This window comes from Nylanderia fulva, unplaced genomic scaffold, assembly GCF_048542155.1.
Source record: "Nylanderia fulva isolate GAGA-0341 unplaced genomic scaffold, ASM4854215v1 Scaffold75, whole genome shotgun sequence".
NCBI classification, from domain to species: Eukaryota; Metazoa; Arthropoda; class Insecta; order Hymenoptera; family Formicidae; genus Nylanderia; species Nylanderia fulva.
The window spans coordinates 435096-458587 of record NW_028190862.1 but is presented as its reverse complement, the minus strand read 5'-3'; the positions used below and the strand labels follow the sequence as shown (position 1 = coordinate 458587).

The window sequence follows — 23492 nt, the reverse complement described above, 5'->3', positions numbered from 1 at the left end:
ATTAAAAAATTTGACACTTAAAAAATATGATTACGCCATTCTAAAAACTATAAAATATCACAAAACTTTTGTATAAAACATTTTTTTATATTCCCTATATTTTCGCAGATATTTACTAAAAATGAAAAAAATCCGTTATTTTCGAGGGGTTGTTTCAATCCCTAAATGTTGAGATAAGTACGAAAAAAATATGGGTCTAATATTTGTTGATGCTTTACAACATTCAAAGCGCATCAAAATCGATGAGACGATTGCCTTGTGAGATACACACACGTACACAACACGCACGCACGCACACACACACGGTCCTGTAACTTCAAAGCTCCAAATTCCATAACTCCAAAAATACTTAATAAAAAATACTTTATAATATTTTGAAGCTCGCAAAGTAAATTATATAAATATGCTACATAATAAAAGTGATTTTTATTTAAAAATTTTAAGGTAATTTTTGTGACACCGCTATTCAAGGTCATACTAATATTGTTACGTAATTCATTATTTGAAACTCTGCAACTTTTGTGTGAAATATTTTTTTTCGAAAATGTGTTAATTTTAGAAAAATTAAAGGGTTTCCATACTTTTGGTAAACCTTGTATATATATATGTACTTTGGATCTTCTATATACATTATATTCTATATATTATTTCGTTTACATTCGTATATAAATTTTACGTTATTTATATACCTATGCATGGCATCAAAAAATATATACGAGGAATATACAATATACCTACATAATTGTATATATTAGGATATACATTGTATATAGTAAGATATATCCCAGCAAACACCAAGTAACAATTATATTACTGTTAGTTATAATTATTACTTGGTGTTTGCTGGAATGATTCCATTATACTAAAAAGTTCGTCAAAACAATTTTATTTAAAAAATTTTTCTTATTTTTTGTTTGAATTTAATTGTTTTTCAAATAAATGTAGAACAGCAAATAGATATCATTTAAAGACCATTTTTGAAAGTTTGCATTAAAAATATATATATATATATATATATATATATATATCAAATCATATAATAATTGCATAGAATCATTCTTGGATTCATCTCTTATATTAGAAATTTATTGAATAATGTTACCTTTATCAGGAGTTCCTATTTAAAATATTTGTCCCCCAAGATAGTTTCCGCAGAAGCTTTGAGTGATTCAACATGACTTGTCCACAACTATCATGTTGATTACTCCGTTCATTTTTTAGATTGGAATACTACATTCCATATAATATTTTGACGAATGAAATTAAACGATCGTCATTATCTCTAATTTTTCAAATGTTCCATGTACGAATTAAAATGCTTTTCATTAATAATGTACAAAAAAATTCTAACTACAGTGAGCACCAACATTGTCGATGATACTAGTATTCCGTGTTTTTCAATATACTTTATATTTTATCCGCTAAATTCCGACACAATTTGTGATATAAATATAAATGTCGTACTTCAACTTTGACAAACTATGCTCTTTTATCAAAGTACATACAGACATTCTATCAAAACAATTATGTAATAATGTAGTTACACAATAATATATTTTGGAAGGTGACGCGTCTTATGCCAAACTGGCAGATTGTCAAAAACAATTGATTAATGAATATTGCAAACATATTAATAGAAATACTAGACAACATTCAGTAATCACTGATCATAGAATACGAGTTATAAATTTACTTGGGAATCAAAACTTTGAATAAGAGGGGGAGAGGAGAGAGAGAAATTACTGTCTAAAATGTTATTTTTATCAAATAATAATGATATCTATAAAATGATTCAGAATGCTTACAATAACGATTAAAAAACTTATCAAATATTTAAAAACATATTATTCTTCCTCCTCTTACATACTCCTGGCGGCTATAATATAGCCTTATACATATAAAGAATGTCTGGTAATTAACTGATGAAGATGATTATAGATTGGGTCAAACTAAAAACAAAAGTCCTGTACCATTTTGCTAAATTCGCAACAATTATTGCGTTATTAATTAAAATCTACGCAAATTAGCAAGTAGTAAGTGGTAAGTCGGGATCAGTAAGCATGTAAGATGTCTTATTTGTTTATATCTCTGAGTAACAAAAACATCATCAATATATAATATGATATGATCTCTGAATAACAAAAGCATCATCAATGTATAATATGATATGATAAAAATATTTCCGGCGCGATGACATTGCTCGCCGCTCGCTGCATGACTCCATCGCTTTGATAATGTTTCCGTTACTAATTGTAAGAGGTGTAAACAAGTAAGTCATCTTATATACTTACCAATTCCGGTCTTTACCTCTCCATCTGTTCATTCACTCAGATATTTTAATTTTAACGGATAATTATTGTAAATTTACCAAAATAGTACAGGACTTATCTTTTCAGTTTGATCCAATCTATCATCAATTTTCGATTGGTCAGTTAATTAACAAACATTCTCTATAATATCGCTTTTTTATTATATTTTTTACGTGTTTAACATTATAAATTTAATATTACAAATTTTACATTTCATGTTCGATTCTTTTAGCTCTTTCTATTTTTATCTTCTTTTAGTGAATCTCTTATTTAGTGTCTATCCTTTTCTCTATGATTCATAAATTTTGTATACTTACGAAGATCGTACAATATTTAAGAACATTTAAGAATATCTTCTTATTTTTTAAAGACTAAAACCGCTAAAAAATGTTTCATTTTAATCTCATTAGAAACGATGAAAGTTATTAGATATCAAAGCACATTTCTTTTTTTTCATATGTAACAAGAGGTCCAATTTTGATCAAACATCCTCCCTTAAACTTTTATTTTTGATTGCACAATAAAATTTTTTAAATAAATGTTTGCTTTGAAGGGCGACAGAAGATGGCGATACTGACTCTTTTCTAAAAGGCGCTTTTCAAGAACATTTATGTTTTTTGAAATGGGATGAACGACTAATTTTTCATATAACTTAATACGTCGTAATTGTCGGTATAAAAAATTATAAGAATAAGATAGCCAAAAAATGAATAGTTTACAAGATATTTTATGTCTAAATTTGACACTAATTTTACATAAACTATGAAATATTTTGTAAAATATTCATTGTTCGACGATTTTATCTTAATACTTTTATGCATAAAATAAAAAATAATAAAAAAATTCACACAAAAATTCGACATTAGCGACAATTCCAAATTAATGTCTGACAATGAGCGGGTATCATTGGGATTATTTGTTTTAGAGTGTAATAATATTTATTTGGAATCTATTCAAAATTATTTGCTGGATTTATTAAAAAATGTCTCATATAAAACGTAACATGTAGTTAAGACATAATCTACTACATTTCATCGTATGGTAAGGAAGCATCTGGATAATGTATTCAAATCGATATAGAGAGATCTTTCTTAATCACTTTGATCTCATAATTTAAATCTACTAGATTTTTCTCTCGACTGCTGCCAACCATAGGTTGGCAAAAAGCAAGGGAGTATGCGTTTTACTTAGTCCTGATCGGTCGTGACCTTATATAATTCTTGATAACTACTGAATAGTTTTTTATCTACGGGGTCATTTAAAAAGAATTTATGGAATATTAATTAATACCAGAAAATTATTAAAGAAAATTATTCATTATTGCAATCAAATAAGAAAATTTTTTCATTAAAAAAATCTTACCTTTAAAGATAAATATCACAGCAGAGATATACGTTGTAGAAAATAATTTTATAGAAATTTATTTTTATAGGAAGGTTATTTTTACCCATTCTACATGTATACAAGAGTTTGCCCACCTTTTCTATAACACTGTACACACGTGCGTCTGCACGCATGCACACATACACATAAAGAATATCATAAAACGATAAATATTGATAAAAGGGAACCCAGCCCTAATGACCTTGATTTTGATACATGTTATACAAAGATTACTCTCCTCCTAAGTAATTTATTTCATAAAGTTTTAACTGTTACTCGTTCATTAAAAAGTTATTAACAAAGAAAAATTTGTAAAAATTAAGATTTGTACGTATACTCTAACAATACTTACATATATTAATAATATTAATTTATATATTAAAATAAGTGCTTCACCCCTTGATAATCTTTTAATCTAACTCAAACCTATTTTCAATTTTAAAACTACGGTTGTCTGAAAAATTACAAACCCATGTGGAATTTTATAAAATAAACCTTATTGTCACACTGAAATAATCGAGCAAACTTAATTTGAAAACTGAAAATAGATTAGAATTAGGTTAGGTTAGGTTTGGGTTAGGTTAGAATTTGTTTAGAATAAAGATACAAAGGGAGGGACAGAGTATTTCCTCCGCCTATGCGCTTATTTAAACATAACTTACAGTATGCAACGTACAAAAGTTCCTAAACACAAATAGCTATAGTACTTCAAGATCACTTGACAATTTTTTTCCGGTAAATCGGAGATGATCGTAATAACTTTTTAATAAACAATTCATGTTTATTATTATGTTAAAAGAAGCTCCATCCATTGTCTACGTATTCATTTAAGCATACAAATATGTAAAATTTATAATTCGTGGTTTATTATATTTACATCTTTCACATATGTGCATACACATACACATTGATGTAAGAAGGTCGCGGAAATATTTCTTTGTATTTGCATTTGAGTATTTTGTCTCAATGTTTACATTATTTCATGTTGATTTATTCTCTTCTATACTTGTGAATTTTTATGATACGGTCTTGTTCAATTCTTCGAAGTGTATATAATGTTCTTACTTTTCAATATATTAGTATTATGAATAATAATGTATTTTATTAATAATATAATGCATTTACACGAATGCATGCATTTTTGTATTTAACGTATATAATTATGTTTTTATACAGTATTTCATTAATAAACAAATGGTAATATTCAATGTGCAAAATGTGGAAATATTATAACGTATACAAAATATATTTTCAAAATCATGCATTTTCTATTAATAAATATTATAAAGGTGCGTACGTGAATGGAAAAGACAACGGATAACATGCAATTTTAAAATTAGCATGTTGAATAACAATACTAAATTTGTTAAAATATACTTGAATAATAAAAATGTATCGATTTATTAAATACGTTTTAATAATTAAACCACTATAACAATCTTTGATTTGTAACGTTAGAACTACGTGATAAAACTTTGATGTTTATTGGACAAATTTGTGTAGAGAGATATATAAATTAATATTTGAATGAAATATTTATTTACATATGTACATATTTATATTTATTACTCATATATATTTTTATATTTTTTGTTTTTTAGTACACATATAGGCCAGTATTCACAGTTGGTTTTTATATTTAAGATCGCCTTAAGACCTCATTCAACCAATCAAATGGCCGCATAGCATCTCTCGATTGGTTGAATGAGGTCTTAAGACGATCTTAAATATAGGAATGTGTGGACTATGAATACCGCCCATATAGTTACTATTCGATTGGTTAATAAAAGAACAGCAACTTAAGAGGACGCCGGACTGACAGCCGAACTCCGATAGGTTAGCACCACACATAATCGCACATATGCACGTATACACATACACACATGCATATACACACATATATGCGTGAAAATTTATTAATATATAACTTTTTATTAGATTTGTAATCTCACTTTTAATTGTTCATTAATATTCTTTTATTTTCCCTATTACGCGAGCTATATCTTATGCACAGACAAACTGCAGAATTTTTTTTATTAAATAAGTATTGTTACGAATTGACACAAAAAAGCCGATAACAAAACTGTAATTTTTCATTTTTATATAATTTATATATGGAATAACTAGCGGGGTCCGTTTTTATAAGTACTTTAATCGTGGAAAAGGATTTATTGATCGCTATATAATCAATAAAAAGATATCCCAAAATAATCAATATTCGCATTCGAACAGTAAAAACATACTTCCGGCCTTCCCTTAACGAACAGGGAATTGTAGAAATAGATGGAGCCAAAATTAACAAAAGAAAATTTAACGAAGGTTATCCCTTTCTAAAAAAAGGCATGTTATTGATACTGTTCTCGCTTTTCCGCGATGCTAATTAGCTATTCGCGTTATTGTGCGTTATATTCATAACATCGAGCAACTGTTGAAAGAGTTAACAGTTTGACAATTGTCAAAGTTAAATTAAATAAAATTATAATTATTAAAAAGTTAAATCTCACACATACATTACATAAAATCGGATAATGGCGCGCGCGAAGCGTGCGCTTGTGTTATCTAGTATTTTAAAAGGACAATGAATATTTGGCGGCACAGAATATAAACAAAGCTTTTATTGTATTTTTAGAAATAATGTTTCAAAATATTATTACCATTAATTCGTAAATACATTGTTCCTAGATAAATTATCTATACTGTTGGCGTGCAAATACATATAATGATCTTAAAAATGAAAATTATACACATCAAATAGTTATAAAATTATACACATTAACCAATTTTTTATGGATCTTGACACTAAAATTCATATACAAAACATAGAGAAGTTGTGAAGAGGTTATGTTCGTTAATTTTCAGTACTCTATCATTATGAACATTATATTACTAAATATTTATATAAATATTTTATCTCTCTCTTTTTCTCCCCCCCCTCTCTCTCTCTCACGGCTCTATAGAAACTCTATATCCTTTTAATACTTTTGAAGCATTTTTTTTTAAATAATGAGCAGAGTATCTAATAAATAATTATAATTCAACATATTAATATTTTATTTTTGAACATCCTATATTAAAACTTGCATGTTTATTTAAGTATATATGTATAGAAATATGTAGCATAGATAGGGTTATTTCAATAAACCAAGTCATTTTTCATTACCTGGCTATGCATGAGTCTTGATTTTTACACATCTTCATTTATTAATAACTTTTTAATGAATAGCGAATTTTTAATGAATTAGCGATGCCTAATAAAATCTTTTAAAAATTATTTAGAGTGATGACCTTGACAATATATGTCAAGGTCAAGATTATTGGGGCTAAGTCCCTTCTGTTAATATTTACTCCTAAATATTGACTATCGAATGTTTTTTTAAACAGATTCTTCAATCAATTTTAAAACTTTTTTAAAATAAAAATATCAATTATCATTTTTGCCATGTATATATACAGAATATCTTTAAATATTCCAAACCAAATATCTCGGGAATTAAGAAAAAGGATTTCGGTGAAAATTGTAAAATTTCGAATAAAAAAATATTTACATATCTAACTTTGGAATGACTTAAAAAAGTCTAGTCAAGGTATAAAGATTTTAAACAATAAATACCAAAAAATTTTAATGATAATTTTATTGTTTTTCTTGTAGTTGATAAGATGTTTTCAAAACACTTGTTACAAATCTATATGCTGATTTAGTATTTTTTTATTTGTCCGTGAATATTTGGCACAACCGGCATTAGTGTACCAAGTATATAATACGTTGAGATTGCCAGTTCTACTTACGTCTCGTGTGTGTATGTGTATGTATGTGTGTTTATGCACATGCACTGCCGTATCAGTAACCTCCACTGCATAGAAAAAATTTTATGCGCAAATATACACATATATATGGTACAAGTTAGACTAACAACCTAATGTTATAGCTTTGAATAACGCTAATACCGTGCAAAACATTTTCGAATCTTTAAATATTAATACCTTATAATAGCTTATAAAAAAGTAGAGATTATAGTACTTTATTTGTAACGATGAGTGTTTGAAACGTCTTGACATTAACTACAAAAATATATAATAAAAAATAAAGTTTCTTATTTAAGATCTTATTTTCAAAATCATTTCAAGGTTAAGTAAAAAATATTTTTATCTCTCTTGAAATCTTACAACTTTTGTCCGAAATACTTTCATATCTTTTCGAGATATTTGTTCAGAGCATTTAAAATGGAATTCTAAAATGGAGTCTTAGAGATCTCAGATTAAACTCGATATATTAGTGGGCCACGTAAAAAACAAAGGAAAGTAGTTATTCCCACTTTTTAATCTTACAATTAAAAAATTTTAATGTACATTTTAAAGGGTTATACTTATTTGTAAGGTTGAAAAAAACAGGTATTTTTAGGATTTTTTTTAAACTGAAAGATTTTTTAAAATAAATGATTAATTATTCGAGTGTATTCATTTTGAAGCTTCTATAGTATTTTTTTATTATAAAATATTAAAACATAAAAAAGATATTAGCAAGAGCTTTTTTTGTAAGTTTTTGTGGTAACCACTGTAGTTTTGAGCTTGTTTATCTGAAATAAAAAATTCGAACGAATTTAATTAGTATATTAGTTTATCTAGTGCCCGATCGTTCATTAATTCAAAAAATTAATTTGGGACAAAATGGCGGTTGTTTAAAGTTAAAGTATCAATTTTCGATTTAAAAAATCGTTTATGTTCATCTGTAAACAAAACTACGCAACAAAAAATAAAAAGCAACGATCGGGCACTAGAAACTAATATACTAACTAAATTTGCTCGAATTATTCATTTCAGATGAACCAGCTCAAAGTTACAGTGGTCACCGCAAAAAACTTACGAAAAAGGCTCTTGCTGATATCTTTTTTATTTTTTAATATTTTGTAATAAAAAATACTACCCAGATAGCCACAGTAATTATTATGACATCATTTTGATGTCAAAATGCATCATTTGCCATCAAAATGATGCATTTCGATGTCATAATAATTACTGTGGCTATCTGGGTATAAAACCTTCAAAATAAATACGAATAAAATCATTTATTTTAAAAAATCTTTTTGAACTGAGCGCATTGAAAAAACCAATCGGCATCACGGAAAAACGGCAACAATTAAAGCGTCACATGCCTTTTTTCAAATAGGACATGTTTTTCTTATAGTGACGTAGTGTGTATGAAATTGGCGTATCATTTTGCAGAATTTGGAGAGTTCTGACTTCCTTTTTAATAGTTCTAGAGTTCCTGATAGGTTAAACACATAGTTCTGCTCGTTAAAGCGAAAAATTACATATAATCTGTATAATCTACCAGATAAGTAGCAACATTGCATGATTATGCTGGGTCGGAAAAAAACCTAGAATAATCATGTAATTTTACATAAATATTTTTTGCACCGTTCGAATCGAAAATAGGCGTTTATCGGATAAAATAATTAATTAAAATAATCTTGGAGTGTTTTATTAACCACAACTCTCTGGAAACTCAATGCGCATGTCAAATACTATACGAGAACTGTTTTAGAAAAAAACAGAACTCGAAAATCGACTGGCGTCTCACCTTTAGAGTCGAAAATAGGCGTTTTTCGGGTTAAATAATTAATTAAAATAATTTTTAAGTGATTTAATTATCAGAATTCTTTGGAAACTCAATGCACATGCCCAGAACTATAACAGAACTGCTTTAGAATAAGCAGAACTGTTAAAAATCGACTGGCGTCTCCCTTTGACATCTACAGATATAGTTATTTTAATTTTGGTTTAATTAATATTGTTTGCTTTTAGAAGGTAGAACTCTTCTTAGAACTCATGTAGAATTATAGATCTTTTCATTTCTGATAATTTCTGATACGGAAAATGTCGTAGGACAAAGTGAGCGTGAAGTTGGCGTCTCACTTTGCACTAAGCAATTTTTTCGCTTTAACGAGTAGAACTATGTGTTTAACCTATCAGGAATTCTAGAACTATTAAAAAGGAAGTCAGAACTCTCAAAATATAATGAGTTTCCGCAAAATGATACGCCAACTTCACACACACAGTGATCGTGTTTTAGACTATATTAATTTTGGTAGTTTCGATATGTGCGCTTCGAGGAGTTATAAATCTGTCAAAGCCATCAAAATTTCTTTTATCTCCTCTATCTAATTTTTTTCATTTAAAATTACAATATAATTTTCAGAAACAAGACATGGAAAGGACGTGACCCATCTGGGTCACGTTTGGCCCGTTGGATGTCACTGAAAACGTTTGAAAGATCCCCGTATTATATCTTTTGTAACTAAGTTTTAAATTAAACTAAGTTTTAAATTAAAATTATATTATAATAAACTTCTAAATTTAAACTTAACTAAAGAATGTAGTCGATTTTTTATTCAAAAAGTTTAGTTTGCGAAAACTCTTCTTTTTTAATCGCTTATAACTTGGAAATTATTGCTTCGACATTTTTGCTAAGAAAAAAATCATCCAACTGTTATTAAAAATACATCCAATAGTATTAACATATAAAAATTTGTATATATATATATATAACTAAATATATAACTATATATATAACTATATATATATATATATATATATATGTATATATAAACTTAATATATATATGTATATATATATTTTCAAATATCTACGTTTTTATATATATATATATATATATATATATATATACATATAGTTAATTTTTATTATACTTCTCTACTATACATTAGAAATTTAAATAATTAATTAATTTATTTAATTAATCATTCATTCATAGAAAAAACATTAAAAACATTTATGTTACAATAAAAGATAATTAAATTTATTGATAATATTAATCAAGTAATTAAATCATTACTTCGTTACTATCAGTATAATTATTTGTCTAGAAAATTATGGCATAAATATTAAAGCATTTTTTTGCTGTAAATATAGTGTTCTCAAGCATTATTTCCAAGAAACAACGCATTATTTTATTTAAAGATAAATAATAATAATAACTTAATTATTATAATAATATATAATAATAACATAAATTAAATAATTATATGTAATAATAATATAACTGAATTATTATTACATTATTTGATTAATTAATATTAGTTTTTATTAATATCAATATTAATATCTATTTGGTTTTTTAATGTTGTAACAAAATATGTATTTATTATAGATATATAATATTTTTTTATTGAAAATTTATTTGTGATTATTTTACAATCAATATGTGCAAGAAGTCATGCATGGCATTTGTGAACGTATTTTGCATGACAAAATTACTTTTATGTATGTCATATAGTGAATTCGGTTATCCTCATTACTGAGAAAACATTATGTCTTTAAAATATCTTAAAACATGTTTTTAAATTATTAAGATGTCTTATAAGATTATTAAACTTATACCATATATATATATATATATATATATATATATAATATATATACTTTCTTCTATATATATATATATATATATATATATATACTTTCTTCTATATATATATATATATATATATATATATATATGTATTTATTATCTCTCAGATTTATGTCTCAATTTATGACGTCTTTGAGACATTGTCTTTATAATCGCTTTTAATATGTGATTTTAGTCGGCAATACATATAATTTATAGAGCGAACCAAAAGTTAGTTTAGGTTATAGGTATGTAAAAGTTAAGTTTATATATACGTATAACGTCAGTACAATTGAGACTAGACTAATTAAAATGATTGCTAAATATTTTATTTGTGTCAATTAGTAACTCCATGTTTAATTATAAAGCAACACTGTGCATCAGGATTTTGATATGACAACCGCCAATTAAAGCTGGAGAGTCAATTGGAAGTCAGTATAGTCCAAAAAGGAAATTCTATTATTCGATCTGAACGCTAAGAAAGTGTCAATGGCAAAAACTCATCGTCAATTGATGGAAGTTTATAGAAAGTATAATGAATCGTCAGAATGTGACAAAATTAATATTCACAATTTCGAACCAGCCGAATGACAATAAATGACTGTACGTGGAGTGGCATAGCAAAAACAACATTGGCTTATTACATTGTATTTTTAAAATTTCAGCAACTGACAATGAATTTCCGCCACTGATACTTTCTTCGCATTTAAAATCAAATAATAGCATTAATCTTCTCTTTAGACTACTGTTTCAATCGACTGTCTATCCTTAATTGGCAATTGTTACCAAGATGATAGTGCACAGTACCGCTAATTATTGACATGGAATTACTAACTGACACAAATAAAATATTCCGCAACAATCCAATCAGTCTAGCTTCAATTGCATTGACACGTCTTATACGTCTTAAACTTTTAGTATGTCCCTTATTGTATATAATATTATATATGTAATATATACAAAGAAGAGAAATTGCTTAAAATAAGAGGAATAAAGGGATAATCTAACAATTTATTATATGTGACTTTGATATATGATCTTCAATAATTATTGTTAAGTCAAAAATACTAAATATATTTTACATATTGAAATTAATTTGTCTTTTTAAATTATGTCAATAGAGTAAATTATTGACATATTGATTTATCAGTAATTTTAACTCTTCTTTCGTATATATTTTTCTTTTCGCTTGATTCATGAAAAATTCTTTGAAAAATGTTAATCATTTATTTCCTAATATCTACATATGTACATATATATATATAAAAGTATTAAAATAGCATAAATAGATCGCAATCTTGTACTTTTTATCCATATATAACTTTGATTCTTTGACCTCTGTCTCACGATGCGTGTGGCTCAAGCTTTTGTAAGATGTTTTGTTGATTTTGTATTTTCTCCATATTTTCTTTTATTGTGATAATTCTCATTGCTTTGCATAACTACAGAGTAATACATAATATACATCAGTCATGTATTTTTGATTTATAAAAGCTATATGTATATTTGTTAGTTTTTAGTGTTTTATTTTTGAAATCAATATAAATAATTAAGTTTTTTATATCTTTATATCCTTATTATGTCTTTATATCCTTTTTTTATAAACATAGTTACATAAATAGTAGTACATTTACATTTAAAAATTATGAGAAAAAAAATATACATATATTATTTTATTTATACCTAAAATAATTTATTACGTGATCTTTAAAATATTTTATAAAGGATTTCATATATACCAAACAAGTTTTTCTTACGATCATTCACTATCTTTTTAGACACATGACAGGTAGCTGCAATACTTATCTGTAATTACAGCAATTAGTAAATATTGACATTAACTTATACCTCACGGATTATTTCTTTTAACACATATTATATATACATACAGAAAAGCATACCATATGTAGAATTCATGTATAGAATATATTTTGAATTATGATCTTTCTTTTAATTCGTGAAATATATATGTATATGTTACTTTAAAATAAATTCGTAATGATTATTTAGTTCGTCTTTTTGTTGCATCAAATTTGTGTTTTCATATCATTTCATATTTGTGTGCATTATGTGTATGAACATTTTCTTGTATCAATATATCATTATCATTGTTTTTCATTTTTATCTGTATTATATTTTATAAGTATTTATTAAAAATTAAAAAATATAAATATTTAAATAAACATGTGAGCGGGAGAGAAGCAAAATTTTTTCTCTTGCACTCTTGCTCCGAAAAATTTTTAATCTAATCCTAGCCTAATTTTAATTTAAAATAAAAAATAAATTTGAATTACAATAGCATTTTTTCGGGGCGGGATGTATATAGAAAAAGAGGCTTCCTGCCCACGTTTACTTTATAATAAAATATAACAATAAAACACATAAATTTAAAACTTCCTGTACAAAACAAAGTTTAAAATAAACATATTTGATATATTTGCATATTTAATTTCTAAATGCTTAAAGAAAAAAAAATATGAATGCTTTTAATAATAATAAAAACGATTTAAAAATCATAGAATTATAGAATCAAATTTAAAATCGTGATTTTTGAAACATATTTTAAAGTTAAGATTGCTGAAACTAAATCAATTTTTTTAAATTTTATTTTTACAATATTTCAAAATTGCATAGAAACTAAAAAATAGCGCTACATAATTCAAAGCGTGTATTACTGAGGATTGTATAACATGAAAAACGAAGTTAAAGATGGAATATAACGTAGGCTAATTAAGAACTAGATGTGGTAAACAGAATGAAAATACTTTTTCTTCTAATAAAATTTATTGCTTATTTAAATAAAGCCATACATTTTGATCTCATATATTTAATCATTATTAGCAATTATCAAAAAGTAAATAAAATAAAACGTGGACTATAAAAAATAAAATTCAAATATAAAATATACAGTTATAAATATACAGTTGCTTAATAATTGTCGAATGTGTCTGAAATGTATCAATTGACAGAAGAAGATTCTCCTTAAATTGTATACTTACATCTTATCACTTGAAAAGGACCTAATAATAATGGTCGAAATGTCGTGATTGTAATTATCAAATATATTTGCCAGGTTGGTCAAGAGATAAGGAGTTCATTATTTTTATAAAATATATACATAAAATTAGATAAAAATATGCACATACATACGTCCCTCTATGACAAATGTTCTCAACAAATTCTCTAAACGGATAAACGCATTATTTTAACAATAATCACATGACATTAATAATATGTAAAACAAATACAAAACTCCACAGTACCTTTTATGTAGAGAAAACGTCACAAACATGTATTAGATTTAAATTTTAAATTTAGACAAATTCTTCATCACCGTAAGATAAACATAGTGTAGACTTTTTATCGTTCTAAAGGTTCAAACTATTTTTGTCTCTTGATGAATATCATTTTCGACATCGAACGTTTGTCATATATCGGTTGTCTATCCAATATTTCATCTCATTCAATTTCAAAATGATTGATCAACTTGCAGTTTGTAATGACAGAATTCTGTTAAGTAATTTTCACTGAACTATAGTCTATAGAATGATAACGGACGATGAAAAATCGGGCAGGTCTGTTAGAGAGAGATAGTATCAGAATAGTCTTCATTCACTCTTACTCACATGTTTTATGTGTATAATCGCATATACATATACATGTATGTACTCGGTAAAATAGTTCCTTCTTATAATTTTGACACCTCATATATACAGGGTTTGTCCGGAAAGTAATGCGTCGCATTTTTTTAAAAAAGAATTTATTGATCGCATAGGTAAAACAACTTAAAATTGTTCGAAGTATGACCCTTCTGCGTCAATACATTTTTGCCAACGCGATTTCCATGCGTCATAAGATTTCTGGAACTCCTTGACTGGGATGCTGTTCAGGGAGGCCGTCGAAGTAGCTTGTACGTTGTCAACCGACTCGAGCTGTTGTCCTTTGAGCTCCCTTTTCAGCCGAGGAAATAAAAAAAAGTCCGCCGGGGCCAAGTCGGGACTGTAGGGCGGCTGCGGCACCGTTGCCACACCGATCCGGGTCAGGTAGGCCGTAATAACAAACTTTATCGCATAGCGTTGCTCTATCGTTCTCTCCATCACAAGTTCGACGCGACCACTAAGCAGAGGTTCACAGAATAAGCCGTCCTAACCCTCCAAGCGCATGGAAACAATTGAGCGACCTACCGTTGGAAAGCTAAGGGTACCCCCCTTCCTCCCCAACCGGTCCCATCGCTCTGCGATGTATAGTCGCGTCACAAAAAAATGCGACGCATTACTTTCCGGACAAACCCTGTATAACTTTACTGCAAGATAGTCTACAAAAAGAACGAAAAAAATACTTATCTCTCTTATTGTTAGATCGAATCGTCTCAATGTTTTTCAATATGTATAAGCGTTATCATTCCAATATTATATAGTTCAGTGGTATTTCTATTGATTTTAGTAGTCGATCAATGGTGTCTTTAAGAATCGGCCAGTCTGTTCAACATATGCAGTATCGCAAGATGTATCTTTGCAGAGAATCTTATATATAACGTTGATGCAAAGCTCGTTTGACAGAGAGGCTTTGTGTATATGGATAAACTGTTGGAATTTATTCATGTGAATATATGTCAACCTTTTGTCTTAATCTCGAGTATTTTGAATTAATTTGACAATGAGAATACGGGAACGTATGAAATGTTAAAATACGAAAGATGTTCAACTTTTTATTTCACTACTCGAATTAGATATCTCTAAACATTTTTTTTGTGTATTTCGAGAATCGTGTTTTCAAATATTCCTGTAATACGCGAAATATGAGCGAGAGCCGTTATTAATTAATATCTATCAAATAATATATGCCAAAAGAAAAGTGATCCATAGGGTGTAGATTAATGTCAACATTTATAGTCATCACTTTAAGCTTTACACAATTACATAAAAAAAGAAAAATATTAATATTTTATGATTTTTAAATTTATATATACTTATATGACTGACGACTTTATGTATATATATTATGTTTTTCTTGCAAATATTTTATATGCTTATTGTATGAAAAAAAAAATGATTTTCTAAAGTAACTTTTATATCAATCTCATATATAATATCGATAAAAGCACTCGAATAATTTTCTTTCAAAAATACTCCCAAAGTTTAAGCTTATTTTGATTTATTATATTAATGAGTTTTTTAAAATTTGTTTTGTCATCTTACAAATAATTCAAAATACTTGAAAATTATTAAACAAGCTTATAATGGAACAAATTACGTGAATCGAAAGAAAAGTCAAAAAGTATAATTTGTAAACTTTGATAGATCATGATACTCTAAATGTACTGATATCTTTATGCCACCTAAAAATGTTTATACTTTAATTTCTTGTGTAACTTTGCAAATATGACAAGACAAGACAAGAATACAAACAATATATTTAGATACTGTATATCTAAAGAACAACACGTTTATGTATTTCAACCAATGTAGTCGATAATAAAGACAGCTATGCAAAAAATGTCTTCTAAAAGACATTTTTCTCTTGGTAAAGTCTTAAAGATATCTTTAAAAAAAATATCTTTTAAACACTCATGTTGTCTGGGACATCGCACTGGTGCATACTAGAAAAACTGTGTTATATATAAAATTATCTAAATATAAAAAGATGATGTAAACGTTTTAAAAAATTAAAAATGATCCATCATAACTTAAAAATATATTATTATATTGTATTATATCATTTTATAACACACATATTAATCATTTCATCATCAAAGTGTTTATACATATATTATATGTATGCTATTGTATTTAGAAATTTTCCAGGTATTATCAAATGACGTCATTTAAGATCAAAATGACGTGCGCTTGCTACTTAAGTTCATAACCTTTAGTTTAGCATTAATGCGATAGAATGCGGACCAAATTTGTTATAAATTATAAAATCTAAAATGTAAATATTTTAAATAATAATCCTTAAGGTTGCCAGTAATAATTAATAAAAAACCACTCCTCAACGTTTAAAGTCGACCAGACTGGCGATAATTTATTATAAATAATTATTTGAAATACAACGTTTCGGCTGTCATTGCAGCCCTTTTCAAGTACATCTATAAAAAGTTCAATCAAAATAATTATAATTTAATACACTTATTCACAACAAATAATTATACATTTAAAAACAAAAATGTGTTACATACCAAATTTAAAACAGTAAATCAACTTCTATGCAAACAACCGACAATGTTAACGCTTGTTTTGATGAACAATGCAAGACTGACAGAAGTAAGCACATAATAAATAGATGTTAACTGTTCGCAAGAATCTTAGTCACTAAGCGTTAAGAAAATAGAGACGAAACTAAATGTGTCTTTCGTAATTTAAATCGTCATAATAAAGTCAAATAAATAAAAATAAATAAATAGGTGGATATAAAAATAAAAATAAAAGTAAAAATAAAAGCGACTTAAATAACGTCAAGAACACGATCATAAATCCCACTAAAATTCTCCGTATCTTTCTGTAAATTAATACTTTTTCCTTGTTTTTTTATGTAAAACATTTCTGCAATTTTTCTTTTTCTTGTTTGTTTTTCTTCATGCAGAATCACCGGAGAATCTCAACGGAACTCATGATTGTTGCAAGTCCGATGCAAACTAACGACAGAATGCAATGTCTTGTCTTTTTTTATGTTATTTCTATGTTCTTTAATGCGCGTTTCTAAATGTCTCTTTGTCTGTCCAATATAAGCCGAATCGCAATTCGCACATTCAATTTTATAAACCACATCAGTTCTTTTTAAGTTTTCGATCCCATCTTTACCTCTTTTTATCAATGTGTCCAATTTTTTTGGGACAGTATATAAAGCATCAATTCCACTTTTATTAATGCAACGCGTAATATTCTCGCTCAGATCTTTAATATAAGGTAACACAATGCAATTTCGCGTATCAAATTTATTTCGATTGGGCGAGTTAAGATTACCGCCAAATTTAATCGCTCGAAGTCTTTTATTAATGTTTTTGTTTATAATTGTTAACGGGTAACAATTATTAATAAGAATTCTTTTGATTAAATTAATATTTTCTTCATGAAATAAATATTTTATAAATATTTTAATTTTAATTTTTGACATATTATTTCAAGGCTTTCCTGAATAGAGATCTATGAAATTTATTTAGTTAGTTATGAGTAAAAGATTGTATCAATACTATATTATAAAAGTATTGTTAGATTTTTTATAATTAAATTAATTCTTATAAAATATTTTAATATTTTTATATTAATTTTTATAATGTGTACATATTTAAATATTTAATATTTTTAAATATTTTTATATTTAAAAATATTTTAGTAATTAAATATTTTTCTCTAAAATATAATTGACAGAAAATATGATACAAAAAACGATAATGCTTACTGATAGATAAAAATATAATGTTACATATGATTAAACACAGCCAGTTTGTTATTATTTGTTTATACTTAATATTAAGACACAATCGCATTTTTCTTGATATATACATATTTTTTGTCAATATTATTTTAGGGCTGATTTTAGTAAAATAAGACTCCAACACTTCTAAGCACTTTTTCAACATTTATCTATTTTTTAAATATAAATAATAATATAATTATATATAATTATATATATATAATTAATATATATATATATATATAATTAATATTATATTTATACATATATATATATATATATATATAATTATATATAATAATAATATAATTTTTAGATATATTTAAATTCTACAACTGACCCTAAATATTTTATACATAATAGGTAAGTTCAGAGAAATTTTTAAAAGAGAAGTAAGAAAGAATAAGAATTCGCTAATCGCTTCTTCTCTATTTTTATTTTCTTGAGCGCAAAACAAACAGATGATTTAAAAACAACTAATCTCTCACCTCTTCCATATGAATGACATTTTTTACTCTCTCCGCGCTCTCACTCGTTTCGACGAGTCCGGTCTCCGTGTGCTCCATCTGCGAATGTCGTCTCTCTGGCACTTCCATGGCCAGTTCCTGATAACAAGACTCCCCAGAGCCACGACGGCTACCTGCGATGCACATGGCCCGACGAAATAGTCCGGCGACGACAGCACACAGACCGCACTGCATCCCTGTAGCGCTACCGCGGCTGGAAAGTGACCCACCATTGGCTCTGCAGCGGGTCCGAGACCCACGAGAGCCACAGTCACGAGCGTGGGTCGCCAGCTTCGCGTATCCGCTACTATGCACACACTTTTCTTATCTAAATGTCTTGGATCCACTTTTTTTTCCTTACGTTTTCTTCTCACAACTTCGTGTCCTCTTCGATGTACATTCTCATCTTCTTAATTTTCGTCGAACTCACAACTGCTTATCACGCTTATTCTACTTCAAAAATTAACACTCTGAATAACAACACTACGTTAACACTGTGTATTATCTGAATGACAATTGATAAAGAGATCGTGCAAAGAAATCAGAAATCGAGTAATCGAAAATAAAAAACAAGAAATTAAAAGGAAAAAGAGAGCAAAGTACTTAGAGAGCGATATTCTTCATGATAAGTTAGATGTTTGTTTTAGAATATTGTATCATGTTAAAAAAATAAACAAATTATATAAATAATAACTAACTAGTGTAATATTAATTATATCCTAAGTTTTTAAAATATATATGTATATATATATATATATATATGTATATATATAATTATTCGCTTTAATAAATAATAATTATAATAAACTCTGATGCAAAATCAACCAAATTTAATTTGAGTAAGTAGAAAAATAAAACATCTTTCATGAAAAAATAGAGGAAGAAACAAGTCAATTTTTATATTATATATATATATGTATATTGTCTACAATTAAATCATAATAATAAGCTATCACATATTTATAAAAGATAACATATAATAAATAAAATATAATAGTAAAATAAAATATAAAAGATATTGTAAACAAAATATATAATAAAAATGGTAGTAATTTAATCGACCAACTCTGGCAAAATAAGTGATCTTTATTCAATATTCACAACGTTTCGGCCATGGGTTTCGGCTCTTATCAAGTGCTAAAACAACTTTTTTTAAAAAACCTTAATTTTTGATCTTAGAATGTGACAAGATATAATACAATTATAATGTGAAACAATTAACTATAATTAATAGTTTTATTAACTATAATTTTATTAACTATAATTAATGTATGCATAAACGAAAAAGTCAAATTAAAAAAAATCAATGTTATATGTAAGATACCTATTAATTATATTGTTAAAAACAAATTATAAACTATATACATACATATATATACGGATGCGTATGTGTGTACGTGTATATGTGTATATGTTCGTATGTGCATATATGTAATTTGCAGCTAAATAGTTCAAATAAAGTAATTACATATATGTATATATATATATATATATATATATATATATATACACTGGTCAAAAAATTATCGCAACAAGCAATTAATATCAAAATTTCGCATAAATTTAAATAAGCGTATCTCCGCGAAAAATTATCGTATTTGAAAAATTTTTTTTGTTTTAAAAGCTGAAATCTCTATTTTAAGAAACTTTTATTCCAATTTGATTTCATCCTCTCCCCCTCTCTCCACCCCTTTAAAAAGTAAGGTGTTTTTTTTCAAAAAATTGCAAAATTTGACGAACTCTACGGAGTAAACTAAATTTTTTTCGCAAATCTTATCCAAATTTTCGTAAAATATGGACTTTTTTCTAAAAAAAAAAGCAAAGTTCGTACGATTTTTTAGGCAGAGTTACAACATATCAAAGTTATCTATGCTTTTTTGTGCAATTATTACCAATATTAGCGATACCCGACGCGCACCAACAATAGTTGCGCGACAAATTACTAATGAAGATCTCCCTCATAGAATCAGTGATCAAACAATTAGAAGACATTTACGTAAACGTGGTTTAAGATCGCGAGTTCAATATTTTTTTTCTCCAAATGTATGGTTCATACATTTTTTTCATACATTAGAAGAGGAAAATGTCGAACTTGTGATCTTAAACCACGTTCACGTAAACGTCTTCTAATTGTGTGATTACTGATTCTGTGAGGGAGATCTTCATTAGCAATTTGTCGTGCAATCATCGTTGATATATATATATATATATACAGGGTGTCCCATAATTCGCGAATCACCTTTCTTGGGCAGATAGAGCGTGTTAAACTGAATAGAAAATTCATGTATTATTTTGCGATATTCGCAATAATTATTGAGTTATTTATTAAAATATCTAAACGAATAAGCAGGTAGAAAGCATTATTTGATCGAGAGGCGGCGTCACGCAGCGAGCGGCAACCAATGTAGTGGCGCCGAAAAGTAAGATGATACTTTTGATACTAAGCGGCATATAACAAATAAGTCATCCGACATGCACACCGAGTCCGGCCTACCGCTTTCTACCCGCTCGTTTAGATATTTTAGTTAATAACTCAATAATTATTGCGAATATCGCAAAATGATACAGGACTTTTCTATTCAGTTTAACACACTCTATCTGCCCATGAAAGGTGATTCGCGAATTATGAGACACCCTGTATATACGATATTTGAAACATTTTAAAGAATTATATATTCAGATTATGTGTTTAAACATACATAAAATTACAATATTTTTATCTAATTATATTGTAGTTCATAATTGACGGGGAGAAATTTATTGTAATTAATTATTGTGTTAAAATATCATGATAATTACGAGTATGCAGTCGCAATAATAAAAAGCGTTATTAGACATTATCATTTACTATTTAGACAGAAAATAAAATTATATATATTTATTATATTAGTTTATTGTAGAATAATTGTATAGATTATTGTAGAATAATTTTTATAAAATATTAATGAAATTATTATATAATACCGCGACATTATTTATGGAGCACAAATAGATAATTACAATAATTGAATAAATAAAAGCATTAATAGCATATATATTATTGTTTTTAGATAAATATAATATAAACATATTTTATAATTATAATATATTGAATATATTATAATATATTCATCTCATATAATAATTATAATATATTCAAACTTTTATTGATAAAAAACAATATTTTAAAAATATCAATAAAAAATAAATGGAGTTGTGCTTAAGGATTAGGGGATTAGGATATTCGATATATGATATATAAAAATTAATGGTACTATCATGAATTTTTAACTGGACATTTTTAGTAACGTTCCAAATCGTGGTGAGTTATTTAAAATTTTTTTACTTACTTGTTTAAAAGTTATTAATTACTTAATTTTGCGATTTTAATAGAGAATTTTATGTAAACGTTCTAGAGACAGATAATATAAATTATATTCATAAACAATGAAAAACCAATGATAAAAATTTGATTTTTAAACATTTAAAAGTGTTTCTGCAAAGTTTTAAAACGATTTATTTGCTTGTTTTACGATTAATATTTAAAAAATACTTTAATTATTATTAATTATATATTTTTAATTATTGATTTATAGAATTTTAATTATTAATTTAACGGAACATTCGATGATATCAAAGCTGAAAACGGTCGAAAGTAAGCGTTTAAACTAAGGGGATGGTGAAGTAACGACCGAACTCCGATAGGTTAGCACCACACATATCTAAACATATGCATGTATATACATATACACACGATAAATTAGCATCACACATATCTAAACATATGCACGTATACACACATATACAAAGTAGAACTTTTATATTAAACAATTATTTTTTTGACCTAAGGCGATGCTGAAAGTCTGTTTTATCGACCGGATGATTATAGATCTTTCTGCACCGAAAACTTTTTATTAGTTTAATAAAATAATAAATGCTTTGCCACAATTAAAGTATGTACAGAAACAAAGTGAAAACCTATCAATTTTATGTTAAAAACAAGAAAAAAATTAAAAAACTAAAATTTCTTTATCAACTTCTGTCGTCAGATCAAAAAAACAATTGTTTAATATAAAAGTTCTGCTGTTTATACGTACAAATAAGATAGGCTCCGAAACTAGAAATTGAATGAAGAAGTATTAATAAATTTTTAGATATAAGTTTAGAAGCCTAATAAATAAAAAAACGGTGCAAAAAATTTTCACACATATGTGTGTATACGTGCATGTTATGTGTGGTGCTAACCTATCGAAGTTCGGCCGTCATTTTAGCATCCCCTTAAATATTAAAATTTAGAATTACAAATTAAGCGAATTACTAAGTTAAAATCGCAATACATGCAAATTGCACTGAATCGAATATTAATAACGTATTATAAACAAATATTAATAAAAATGAAATATTTTTTATAATTATAACATTATTCTGCCCAGATCTGTTGTTATTAATTTAATTTTTATAGTAAAGCTTTAAATCTTTCCAATCTTTATTAAA

General features: G+C 26.7%; 1 protein-coding gene across 8 annotated transcripts in view; it reads right to left on the bottom strand.

Annotated features, from left to right (window-relative positions):
- LOC146720191 (uncharacterized) overlaps positions 1–23492 on the bottom strand; it is a 141688-nt gene that overhangs the window by 113451 nt on the left and 4745 nt on the right. For 4 of the 8 annotated variants that reach the window (XM_085488947.1, XM_085488943.1, XM_085488949.1 and 1 more), the window contains exon 2: positions 19002–19469. The exons of 1 other annotated variant lie outside the window; for it this stretch is intronic. In XM_085488947.1, coding sequence (XP_085345073.1) covers positions 19002–19214 — 213 coding nt within the window. In that variant the 5' untranslated portion in view covers positions 19215–19469. Of the gene's footprint in view, positions 1–19001; positions 19490–23492 lie in introns of all 8 variants that reach the window. 3 more of the 8 variants (XM_085488944.1, XM_085488946.1, XM_085488945.1) reach the window with 2 other exon arrangements.